Below are 14,121 nucleotides of genomic sequence, written 5' to 3'. Positions count from 1 at the left end.
TTTAATAATCCTTTGTAAGTAGTGGTTATGGTCTTTTGACAGATAATTCAGTTTTGTAAGTAGACTTACAATTCCTTTGACAAATGATTATCAGAGCTATAAATCAAAGAGTATAATGTTCTATTTCTACAGACCTAACATCCATAGAAAAGAATGAAAAAGAAGAAATAGGTAACAGAAAATGATTAAAAGGAAGGTTTTTAATGTCCTCAGTACTCCTAAAGAAGTTGTGTTAACTCTGTGAATGCTTATCTGGCACTAACTTCATCAATGAGCCTCAGTGGTTATGAATGCCCAGGTTTAGTGTCAGTGTTTTAGATCTCTACATGAGACAGTCATTTGCAATATCTCTATGAACTATTTGGCTGATTGTTACAAGCTTTACTAATGTAAAATTTAAAAATTAATTTTTAAAAGGGAGCATCTAATTACCTATTGGAGAGAAAAATCACAGTTTTCCCTCAGCTGGTTCCCATTCTGAGGCATACAAAGCAGTGTGGAATAATGTAAAATTATGAAACTTAAAATCAGAAAAACTAGATATAAGCCCTGACTTTACCACTTAACATTTGGGGCAAATTACTCAAGATTTAAGGTTCAGTTTCTCATTTGTAATTTTAATAAGTGGAGATAGTACTTGTAAAGAAACACTCATATGAATATTTAGATTTTTACATTTATAAAAAAGATAGCTTATAGTTATCCCTTATATGTTTACTGTGTAGACAAAATCACAGTGTGTGTGTTATATATATACTAGAGGCCCAGTGCACGAAATTCATGCACAGCAGTGGGGGGGTGTCCTTCAGCCCAGCCTGCACCCTCTTCAATCTGGGACCCCTTGAGGGCTGTCTGACTGCCTGTTTAGGCCCGATCCCATCACCAAGGATCAGGCCTAAAGGGGCAGTCGGACTTCCCTCTCACAATCCAGGACTGTTGGCACCCAACCGTTTGCCTGCCTGCCAGCCTGATCACCCCTAACCACTCCCATGCCAGCCTGATCAACATCTAACTGCTCCCCTGCCGGCCCGATTGCACCTGACTGCCCTCCCCTGCTGGTCTGGTCATCCCTAACTGCCCTCCCTTGCTGGCCTGGTTGCCCCCAACTGCCCTCCCCTGCAGGCCTGGCCCCTCCCAACTGCCCTCCCCTGTTGGCCTGGTCACCCCTAACTGCCCTCCCCTGCATTTCTGGTCACCCCCAACTGCCCTCCCCTGCAGGCCTGGTCCCCCCAAACTGCCCTCCCCTGCAGGCCTGGGTCCCCCCAACTGCCCTCCCCTGAAGGCCTGGTTGCCCCAACTGCGCTTCCCTGCTGGCCATTTTGTGTCCACATGGGGACGGCCATCTTGTGTGTTGGAGTGATGGTCACTTTGCATATTACCTCTTTATTATAAAGGATATATCAGAAATTCTTGTGGATTTTTGTATTGCTTATTTTAATCTAAATTCAGGTCTTATTCTTGTTAAATTTCATTTTGCGCCCTGGCCAATGTGGCTTGGTTAGGCATCGCAAAGTTTATGATTTGATTCCCGGTCAGGGCACATGCTTGAGTTGTGGGCTCGATCCCTGGGGGGGACGGACATGCTGGAGGCAACCAATCAATGTTTTGCTCTCACACAGATGTTTCTCTCTTTCCCTCTCCCTTCACTTCTCTAAAAATCAATGAATTTTTTTTTTCCATTTTGCTACATTCAACTGATGAGTCTAGCCTGAGAAGATCTTTTTTTAAATCTATATTGGCCATTAAGTATATTTCCTGTCTTTTCTAGCTCTGTTACCTACAGATATATTAACCATGCTTTTATGCGAGTCACTGATAGAGCTCTTTTTTGGGATAGGTCATTGTACATACTGCCAGCAACCCTGTTGGCTATAACACTTAACCAGCTAACATATACTTCTCTTATAGTCATGAAAACCCACTTTATCAATTTTGTCCACAGAATTTTATAAATGATTTGTCATAAGATACCTACTGAATGTAAGATAGGTATGATAGCTTTGTTCTTTAGTAAAATTTCCATTATGTTTAATCATAGCCTTTAAAGGATTAGTACCAAAGCTCTGGAAGGATATATGTTGTATATTTTCAGAAAGAACCCATTTAGGTATGCATATGTCATCTGTTTTTATTATTCAGATTCTATATTGCACACTGAGATGTCTGTAAAGGTCTCTAAACACAGAAGTTATTAAGAAAGTGTACATATGATAGAACTAACCACCAAAGTTAATAGGGACTCCAAAAGCCTTACCAGTGGAGATTGACAAATTATGGCTATGGAAGCCATACTTTTTCATATATGGCTGCTTTTGGAGACTGATTCCAATTATTATAAATTTGCTCACGAGCTACATAAAATTAAATCCAAATAATAGATCTTTTATTGTATTAGTCTTGCAACTTTTCTGTAAGTTTAACCATTTTTCAGAACAAAAAAATTTTAAGTGATAAAATTAATGATTCAAAGGGTGAAATGTAGGCTTACTTATGAATTTACCTTGCACCAAATACAAATGTGTATGTTTTCACTGTTGTTATTCTTACTGGCATTTCAAAAGACTATGGAGTTCAAAAAGGAAAATGATATTTTGGCTATGTATTCTGATTTTGATGTATAACTCTATTTTTTCTTTTAGAAGTGTTCACCCTATCAATCAAATTAGCTTTAGGGCAGTAAAAGCAACATAGATAGAATCAGCACAGTTCCTAAGAAAGTATGTATTCCCATTACAGTTTCCCTTAATGAAGAAAATTCTATTGTTTAATTATATATCTACAGAGTTTTCGATCAACTGGGACAAATTGTTTTCTCCCTGTAGTTGTGTAAGATAATAGGAATACAGATTAGTTCTCTAAAAGTAAGAATGTTATTTCTTTTGAAAGTGATTTGGCATTTCTCTTTCTCATTTTTTGCTGACTGAACCCACTACAAATTCTGCTTACTCTAGGTAGATTCTCACTACTCCTTGGAAAGTCTTTGGCTTATCCCTTATTGATTCCTTTATATATATTGATGAGATACAGACCTTCACCTTTTTCATCTCATTTCCCCTATTCTCTGTTCTTGCTCTTTTTTTTTTCTTAATCCTCACCCTGACGATATGTTTTAATTGATTTTTAGAGAGAAGAAGGAAAAGAGAGAGAGAGAAACATAATTGTGAGGGAGAAACATCAACTGGTTGCCTCTTATTCACGCCCGACTGTTAATCAAACCCACAACCTAGGTATGTGCCCTGACCAGGAATTGAACCTGCCACCTTTTGGTGTACAGGACGACACTCCAACCAACTGAGCCACTTGGCCAGGACAACTCTTGCTTATTGTTATCTTAAAGAAATTAAAGACTATCAGAGCTAAACATTTTTTCTTTTGGTTTAAACTATATTTTTAGTTAATACTTTGTTCATTTTTATCACAAAGAGAGATTGTAATTTTCAAAGTTAATGACTGCTTTTACTGTGTTGTTTTTTTTTAAGGAAATAATGAGTAAGTATCAACTGCATACCAGACATTGTGCTCATTCCTTTACCTTTCCCTAGTTGTTGAGTGTGTTGACCACGTCTCATTTTTGAAACTAAATCTTGAATTGGTTTTCTTTACTAAAATGTTTTTAATTGTAAGCAATGCATAAATACATTTTCCTTATTAAAAAGTAAAAATGAAACATTAATAAGATTAACATGCATTTAAACCACACTCTTATTTCATTCTCATTTATCTTTATATTTCCCCAGAAGTAAACCTTTTTTAATCGTTCAGCAGGGCATTCCTCAAAACTTTTCTATACAAATGTAGTAAGTAAAATCCTAATAATCTGTAAGTGATGTGTTTTGTATTTGTGTGTGTGTGTGTAATTGAAAGAGGGAGAGAGATAATTGACAAGCTGCTTCTAAAATTTTATAGACTGTCAATGGAAAGGGCCAAAAATAACGAAGATATTCTTGAATAAGAAAAAGAACAAAGTGAGGAAACCTACTCTATAAATATCAAGACATAAAATGATATAAAATAATCCTGATACAAAATATAAATGAACACAAAAATTAAAACTACAAACCAATATCCCTTATGACTATAGATGCAAGCATTCTAAACAAGATACTAGGAAATTGAATCCAACAGCATATTAAAATGATTATAAACCATGACCATGTAAAATTTATTCCATGGATATAAACAACATAAGAAATATAATCACTATATTACGATGCATTAACCAAAGAAAAAAATCCACATGATTATCTCAATTGATGTAGAAAAAGCATTTTACCAGTAAGAAAACCAGGAATAGAAGGCAACTTTCCCAACCTGATTAAAGGGCATCTTACAAAAAAACAAAAAAAACAAAAACAAAACCCATAGTTAACATCCTACTTAATGATGAAAGATTGAAACTTTCTCCCTAAGATAAGGATCAAGGATGTCTGCTCTCAACACTTTTTTTCAACATTGTACTGGAAGTTTAAGCCAGGGAAATTAGGCAAGAAAAAAAAATAAAGGGCATCCAATTTAAAAAGGAAGAAGTAAAACTATTAGAGCTAATAAATTCAAAGTTGCAGGATAAATGAAGGGCCCACAAAAATCAGTTGGATTTGTATATACTGACATTAAAATTTTTTAAAAGAAAATTTAAAAAAAATACCATTTACAATAGCATTAGAGAGAGTGAACATTGAAAATTACAAAACATAAAAAGACATAAATAAGTGGGAAAACATTGTTAAGATGGCAATACTACCCAAAGGGATCTACAAATTCAATGAACTTGAGTCTCTTTCTTTCACCAGGTTAGGGAAGTTTTCAGTCATTATTTCTTCAAATAAGTTCTCGATCCCTTGCTCTCTGTCTTATCCTTCTCATACCCTGATGACACAGATGTTGTTGCAGTTGATGTTGTACCAGAGATCCCTTAAACTGCTCTCATTATTTAAAATTATTTTTTCTTTTTGCTGCTCTGATTGGATGTTTTCTACTACCTTGTCTTTTAAATCATTGATTCAACCCACTGCTTCATCTAATCTGCTGTTGATTTCTAGTATATCCTTCATTTCATTTATTATATTCATTTCTAACTTTTTTTCTTTTTATGGTTTATATGCCCTTTTTTATGCTGTTGAAGTTCTCACCGAGCTCCTTGAGAATTCTTATAACCATTGTTTTATCTAGTAGTTTGCTTGCCTCTATTTAATTTAATTCTTTTTCTGGAGAGTCTCCTGTTCTTTCATTTGGCACATGTTTCTTTGTCTCCCCATTGTGTCTGTGTCTCTGTTTGTTTTTATATATACTAGTAGATAGATTTCTGTGTCTCCCAGACTTGGTAGAGTGACCTTATGTAGTAGGTGTCTGGAGGGCCCAGTGGCACAGACTCCCCAGTCACCTGAGCCTGGTACTCCAGGTGCACCCATTTGGACTGTGTGCATCCTCCTGTTATAGTTGAGCCAAATTGCCATTGGCATGTTATTGGAAGGAATTGACACACCGGGTGATCAGCTAGGAGGACTGGCCAACGACTATAGCAAAGGAGTTGCTTGCAAGGGCCTACCCCATAGAACAGAACTTGCTTCAGTAGGGCTCTGGTGCCCAACATATTCACTCCTTGAGTGTATGACTTGTAGAGGTGGTTGGGTGGTGCTCCAGCCTGGTCTGAAGCTGGCTAACAGGGTGCACTGGCTCTAGGGCCTCCCTTGAGGTCGAGACCAAGGTCAGCTGCTGCCTATGCCCTACCGAGGGCCATCCATAAAGCAATCTGCAGCTGGCTGTTACTTGTGCTGGTCTTGGAGGTGCAGGGGAGGCCAAGTTGGGAACAGAGCCTGGCTACCTGAACCTGGGGCCACTTAGCAAGAGATACAGTGCATGTCAAAGCCAGATACTGCTTGTTTGTGGTTTATTAACCTTTGAAAGAATTTAGGAAAGTCTGTAGCATGAGCCAAGACAGGTCATTTGTAATGAAAAGCCACAAGTTGTGTGCGGCCGGGTCTCAGAGGATCACCAGAAGGTGAACAGTGTTGTTAATCAGGTTGATGGAAAATCAGATATGGTGCCCATGTGCATCTGCAGGGGGAGGGCTCTGCAAGGAACAATAGTTTCTTCCAGAACTTCTATCTGGGAGAGCTGCTCCGCCAGCCCTCGCCTTGATGCCATACAATTCAGTTCCTTCCCACATATCCTTGGTACCTTTCGAGTTGCTGCCTCAGTGCTGGAGCTCAGAGGAAATAAGTCCAAGTAAATCTGTGCATGGGCCCTTTAAGGGGAACACCTGGGACTCTTAACAGCCACATTCTCCACTGGTTTTCATAGCCAGAACTTATGATGACTTCTTTTGCTTTCACTGTAACCCTGAACTGAAGGGCCTGGTGTGGGCCTCGGACATCTTTCTCCTCAAGGGGATATCTCTGCAGCCAAGATAGCTTTGCCCATTTTAACCATCACATGTGGGTATGGGATCAGCCTGTTCTATGTCTATGCCCCTCCTACCAGTCTCCATGTGGTTTCTGTATATCCTTAGTTATAGTTCAGCTAGATTTCAGGCCATTTGCAATTATGTTATTCTGTAGTTTAGTTATAATTTTGAACTGGTATGGGAGAATGCCTGTATCATGTTTACCTACTCCATCATCTTGACCAGAAGCCCCCTGTTATGTATTCATTTTTATTCATATCAAAATATTTTCTCATTTTCCTTATGATTTCTGCCATGACTCATTGGTTTAAGAATGTGTTTAATTACCACATATTTGTAAATTTCCCAGTTTCTTCCTGTATTGATTTCTGTAATCAGAGAAAATGCATTTTATGATTTTAATATTTTACTGAAAATTATGTTGTGCCCTAACATTTTATCTATCCTGGAAAATATTCCATATTCACTTAAGAAAAATGTATATTCCACTGTTATCAGGCTGATTGTTCTCTACATGGTTGTTAGGTCTAATTAATTTATACTGTTCAAGTCATCTGTTTTACTTTTTGACCTTTTAACTAGTTGTTCTAACCATTATTGAAAGTTGAGCATTGGAATACCCCATTACTATTGTTAAATTTTTTTTTCTCTTTTATACTGTCAGTTTTTGCTTCATATATTGTAGGGCTCTGGTTAAGTGCATGTAAGTTTATAGTTGTCATATATTCTGATAAATTGACTTTTTTATCATCATATAATATTTCTTATAATAGTTTTTAGCTTAATATCCATTTCTTCTGATATTATTATAGCCATTCCAGCTCTCTTGGTTACTTTTTACTTGGAATTGTCTTTTTATTTGTTTGTTTGATTATTTATTTTTATTAATTTTGGAGAGGAAAGGGTGAGAGAGAGAGAGAGAGAGAGAGAGAGAGAGGGAGAGAGAGAAACATCAATAATGACAGAGCATCATTGATTGGCTGCCTTCTGCATGGGAATCAAGCCTGCAACCTGGACATGTGCCCTTGACCAGAATCGAACCCGGGACCCTTCAGTCCATAGGCTGATGCTCTATCCATGGAGCCAAACCTGCTAGTGCTAAAATTGTCTTTTTAAATTATATAAGCGACAAATATATATATATATATATATATATATATATATATATATATATATATATATGGATTTACAAACCAAAACATACACTCTACAATACTGACTTTTATATTTACCTATGCAGAATACCAGTGTTGTTTATTTCTTCGTATGAATTCCAAATTACTACCTAATGTCCTTACATTTCAGCCTGAAGGACTTCCTCCTTTTAGCATTATTTGTAGGGCAGGTCTACTAGCATTGAACTCTCTCAGTTTTTGTTTATCTAAGAATGTCTTGAATTAACCTTTATTTTTAAAGTATTTTGCCAGATATACAATTTTTGGCATTTTTAGTTTGTCATTTAACTGCCTACTGATCCCTATGGTTTCTGTTGAGAAATCAGCTGTTACTCTTATTGAGGATCTTTTGTCTGAGTGCTTCTCTTTTGCTGTTTTCAGGATTCTGTCTTTGTCTTTTTCTCTCGGAAGTTTGATTATAATGTGTCTTGGTTTAGAAATCTTTGAGTTTATCCAACTTGAGGTTGTTGAGCTTTTTGTCTTTATCAAATTTAGAAAATTTGGGTGCCTTATTTCTTCAAATATTATCCCTGCCTCTTTCCTCTCTTCTGGAACTCCCATTACACATATCTTGGTACAGTTATTGGTGTCCCTTAGATTTCTTGAGTTCTGTTTACTTTTCTTCTTTTTTTTTTTTTCTGCTTCTAAAACTGGGCATTCTAAATTGATTTATCTTCAAGTTCATTAATTCTTTTTCTTCTTATTCAAGTATGCTGCTGAACCCCTTTAGTAGATTTTGACAACTACTGTGCCCTGCCCCCTTTCCCTAGTTAGCTGCCTGAGCTCTGGGAATGTTACAAATCAGGGGAAATAAAGGCAGCCCTTCAAGTGTGTCCTTCAGTGAACCACTAGACATGTTGAAACAAACAACCATGATTTTTTAGAATAAGGTTTGTTCTCCTTCATTTGTAAGAACCTTTACCAGGATTGTGGACTGTGTCTTCAAGGCCATTCATTGAGCTATGTATTGGGGGATCAGTAGGATTTTTTTAAATTGATTAAGCATTCTCCTAGTTACTATATTAGTAAACTTTTTCTTAGTTTCTAGATTTCTGGTAAAGTTGATTCTGCTAGTTTATTCATCTCTTTAGTGAAAGGATGGACTTTTGGCATTCCTACTCTGCCATTTCCACTGTTATCACTTAGAAAGGATTCCTTCTAAGTCACAAAAACTACGAACTATACAAGAAAATATTGATAGATTTAACTAAATTAAAATAAAAAGATTATATTTATAAAAAGACATGATAAAGGAAGAAGACAATCTGCATAGTAGGAGTATATATTTACACAATGTAAAACTGATAAAAGACTAGTTATTCAGAATAGATACAGAAGTATAACAGTTCAGTAAAAGAGAACCCAATAAGGGAAAATAGGGCAAAAGACTTGAACAGGGACTTTACAAAAGAGAATATCTAAATGACTAATAAAGATGAAAAGGTGTTTACCCTCATTAATAATTAGGGTAAGGAAAAGTAAAACCACCATACTACCTACCAGATTTGACAAAAATTAATAATACTGACAATACTAGGTAGAGGTAAATTGTGGAATAAGAGCAATTGTTACCATTCTTTTGTGATATACATAAATTGGCTTAACCAATTTAGGAATTTATAAAAGAAGGTATTTATACCCTATAACAGCACTTCTGTTCCCGAGTATATGTATATGTGCTAGAATTAATGCATGTGGGAATTACGATATATTAACAAGAATGTAGCATTGTTCATAATGTCTCCAAAATGAAAATAATACAAATGTTCACATCAACAGAGTAATCCATATTCATTGCCTCCTTTTTCTTACATTCATCTTTTTTCTTTATATCCTATAATCAAGTATTTATCTTCATGAAATAATGAAGTAGCTCTCTCTCAGACCACTAATGACTACCCCGTCTATTTAGTGTCTGTTTCTTTCCCCTTTATCTCTCTTGGTGTATTCTTTGAATATCACCTTGTTCCCATCTTGTGCACAAAACTTGAAAGTAGTCACATTCTCACTTTGAGAATAGAAGAACTATACCATTAGTAGTAGCCCAGAACATGAACTAAATTATGCATAGCCCCAAATAATAAATTTTATAATCAACATAAATATTAATGATTTTTAAAATAAATAATTCACATTATTTGCTCTTATGTTTGTATATTTTTAGAGTGGTGATTCTCAATTACATCAGTCTTTACCATGTTGATAGGAGTAATTTCATAATAATAATAATAATAGCCAACATTTATTGTTTACTACTTGGAAGTGCTAGATAATTTAAATACACTATCTTATTTAATCCTCATCAGTAATCCAGTGAGGTAGATGCTATCATTGTCTTCATTTTTTAGATAAAAGAAATGATGATTAGAAAAATATATTCCTCTGGTATGAATAAAACTAATGTCTTCTCAATTTTTTTAAAAAAAGGAAAAATATAGTCATCAGTATCTCTGCAGAAGTCATAGCATACTTAAATGGAGAAGAGTTTAATAAAGGACTATGGTATTTACAAAGGTTTGGGCAGATTTTAGGGCAGTGATGGTGAACCTTTTGAGCTCGCCGTGTCAGCATTTTGAAAAACCCCAACTTAACTCTGGTGCCGTGTCACATATAGAAATTTTTTGATATCTACAACCATAGTAAAACAAAGATTTATATTTTTGATATTTATTTTATATATTTAAATGCCATTTAACAAAGAAAAATCAACCAAAAAAATGAGTTTGCGTGTCACTTCTGACACGCGTATCATAGGTTCGCCATCACTGTTTTAGGGAAAGCAACCAGACATAATGCAGTGCCCTGGGACTAGTAATAGTGGATAGTCCTAATGGAGCAAAGGAAGGGAGCTGCTATTACAATCCAGAAAAGAGCTATAAGCAAGTGTCATCTGACCTGGCTGTGATCCTAGCTAACCTATAATGACCTGGTAGAGAAAAAGCCAGGGGAATAAATACCAGACTTTATGTTCCTCCACTCCTTTAGTTTCCTGACAGTGCCTCCCATTGGCTGAATCCAACTGGAAACCAGAAAGCCCAGGATATCTTGTTGATTCTATCTATACAAGTCAGTTTAAAGTAGAGAGGGTGAAGAAGGATGGAAAATGAATCTGAAAGGGAAATGGAAAATATCTGGGAAATACATAACTATTAAATTACAGAGTCAGTATATGAATGCCAAACACTTTACTCCTGACCACAATGCAATTGTGGTTAAGAGCTCCCATAAAGAAGTTTAATAAAATATTATTTGGCCAGGGGAAATACTTTGAATCTGGAGGTTTCTATTCTACGTCAAATTGTTAGATACTTTTATAACAGTATATGAGAAGAAAAGAATGTCCCCATCCAACAACAAGTTAGGTGTGGGTATTGGTTTTACATGCTGTTAGTATTTTTAGAATATTAAACCATGCATATTCCCCTTGTTCAGATTCCAGACTCCATAATTTCTCGTGGCGTTCAGGTGCTCCCACGAGACACAGCTTCCCTCAGCACTACTCCTTCAGAATCGCCTCGTGCTCAGGCTACATCTCGCCTTTCTACTGCTTCCTGCCCAACACCAAAAGTAAGTACAGTCCCTTGGTACTGTGGCTATGATGTGAATCTGGGAAAACTAACCAATATTTTCTTCTGCTTGTCAAGGTCGGATTCATGCATGATAAATACAATGAAAAATTAATGGACTATAAGATAGTAACCACCTACTGTTTCACAAATTGTCATACTAGGCCAACAGAAGGACAATAAAAATTTCATGCAAAATGTCTACTTCTACATCAGGTATCACTTTCTGTAGCTCCTATTACTTTGCTGTAGACTTGTTATTTTCTTAGCATACTCATCAGTATAGATGTGGAGTTACATGTATATGCAGATCAATGCATTTTTGGCCGAAATAAAATAATATTACCAAAAGGTGTGGTTTTTTTTTTTAACCTGTCCAGTCTGGGGTAGCTCCCTACTCTAGTATCATTCCAAATTTTTTCAAACATATCCAACTTGGAATGTTGCTGCCTAATATTTGGAAACACATCTAAATTGATTAGAAAGAAAGTTTTAATGCCAACCTTTGGGGAGGGAAGAAGTATCTTAGTATGTATTTTTTATAATTTTCCCAAGTACTGAATTGTGTATGGGGGAAAATGTATTAGATATTTATTCACTGCCTCACATCTTCAATGTATATGATAAATTAAATAGCAAACTTAATTATGGCTATGACTGCTTACTCCTGGAATCTCCCTTCCCTGGTTAAGATAATCATTTGTGCTATCACGTTTTCTATGGAATGGATCCAATAGTGGCATCAAAAGGTTAAGAGTAAAATTTCTTCTTACTTAATAGGATATGGTGTTAGTTATCAGTCTGTACACTGAATTTATTCTAGGGCTCTGCAGGTAATTTCTCAAATTGTGACTTTTTCTCTATATCAAATTTAAGAACTTACGTAGCTGTCTTTCTCAATTTCTGTCTCAATTTCTCTGAATTTATCAGTGTTGTAATTGGATTTAACTAGAAGTGACCTCAAGCAGGTCTTGATATATAATGCAGTTGCTTTTACATTCCATGGTACAACCTTCTTAGCAAAGTCTTCACAGTGTTAATGTTGTATATCATTGTTTTTAGACTTGTATCAAAAATAACATATTAATTTTATAGTTTAAAAAAACTGAGGTCCTAAATCTTCAGTGCAGAAAAATTGTAAGCACATTCTAGACATGAAATGTATGTTAATGCCATTTGGATGATAATCAAATACATCTTCACTGAATGAAAACATTGAGTTCTCTAGACTAAAATTGGATAGATGAATTTCATTCGTGTCTTTTAAATTTTTAAATCAAAATAATTTATTGTTTGCATTAAATTCTAATTGTATAAGCTGTATTCATTTATAAAATCTGAGAAATAATTAAAGCTGAAAGTTAGGGTCACTATTAATGTTTAGCCATTCACCACATATTAAGATCCAAATCTTGGTAATAAAGAGCTATCCAAGATACAGCATTTTTCCCCCTTAACAATATATACTGTGAACATAAATATTTTAAGCATAATTTAATTATACATACTTGTTCTTAGTCCTTTTAAAACATTGTAATTACATTTTAATTACAAAGTGATTATTAAATCCAATTTTAAAATTCACTTGGTATTTCCAAGTTTACTAAGGTGAAATCTTAAAAATAAAAATGTTTATATTTATTAAGTTAATGTGCGTATTGCAAAGCTTTAGGAGAGCAAGTGGCTTGTCTTGACATTTTTCTCTTACATGCTCAAACTGACAATGAATTCATATAAAGCAGTGTATGTGAATATCTTTTTTCCTAGGAGTTTTTTTCTATACTTTTATCTAGGAATAAGATTCTGTTTCTTTTCAATAATTTTTACCAGCATCATAATGTACATCAAAGATAAAATTATTGCTTTAGTGTAATTTTAAAATTAAATTGTTAAGGCTGAATCAGAATACTAATATAATAAAAAACTAGTTTGAATATTGATTTCTTAAAGGAGTGAAGTCAAATTAATCTTTCTATTAAATATTTTAAATTATTAAGACTTCTTGATTGAATCTAAGTTATATATGCTTTTGAATCAGTGACAGTTTAGTCGATGGTGTAATAAAATAAATAGGTAGATAAACATAAATTATTCAAATATAATTTTACAATAACTTCATAATTATAAATTGAAATTCATGCAAGAAGAAATGAAAAAATTGTAGTGATAGAAAATAATAGGAGGGAAACCTTACTTAGAATAATCAGAGAAGACCTCGCCAAGGAGTAACATTTCACCTAGGACATGAAGAATACAATGTCTAATCTTATATTCAAACAAAATGCATAATTATTAATTTTTTATAAGTTTCCTTTATCCTTTGAACATAAGAATTTAGATTACTCTGGATAAATAATGAATATTTTTTAACTCACAGTTTTCAATCACTAGGTCTGTCTAGAAAACAATGTGATTTCCTTTACATATAAAAATGGCATTATTGATCCAGTATCAGTATAATATTCCCTCTGAGATTTTTTTCTTAGTGAAGTTAGTTTTACAAACTATTCCATATTATTACCACTTTTCTTTGTGAGCACCAGGGTAATTATATGATATGGCTAGTTCATTGGTTGTAAACCTGAGGTTCCCAAGTCTCTGGAAAATCTTTGTTACGAGGTCATGGTACTAGCTGGGGTCTGCAAATTATTTTTCACTATTTGTAAGAGCATACACAAAATCAATAAGACTATACTAAACATTAAGTTTCTTTGCTTTTGTCTTAAATTAAATCAGTATTGGTATAGCAACATCTATTCAGCTGTAAATGACATTATAGAAATATGGGTTCTACAAACGCCAAAAAAGGTTGGAAAACACTGACTTAATGACATCAAAATTACATTTTCTAAACATAAAAATGTAAGTTATTTTATAAAAAGTTAATTGCCCCATCTGATGGATATTGAGAATAATATTCTCTAGATTATTTTTCAAAGTCAGCAATTCTCAGACATAATGGTCTCAGAACCCCTTC

General features: G+C 34.7%; 1 protein-coding gene across 9 annotated transcripts in view; it reads left to right on the top strand.

Annotated features, from left to right (window-relative positions):
* The window catches only part of GPHN (gephyrin), a 435,000-nt gene that overhangs the window by 273,180 nt on the left and 147,699 nt on the right, over nucleotides 1–14,121 (top strand). For all 9 annotated transcript variants that reach the window (XM_081088057.1, XM_081088055.1, XM_081088059.1 and 6 more), the window contains one exon: nucleotides 11,011–11,145. In XM_081088057.1, the coding sequence (XP_080944183.1) occupies nucleotides 11,011–11,145 (135 nt within the window). The remainder of the gene's footprint in view (nucleotides 1–11,010; nucleotides 11,146–14,121) is intronic.

Source organism: Myotis nattereri, assembly GCF_964212035.1.
Source record: "Myotis nattereri genome assembly, chromosome: 1".
Classification (NCBI taxonomy): Eukaryota; Metazoa; Chordata; class Mammalia; order Chiroptera; family Vespertilionidae; genus Myotis; species Myotis nattereri.
The sequence above is the reverse complement of the archived record's forward strand: the minus strand, read 5'-3'. Positions and strand labels throughout refer to the sequence as shown.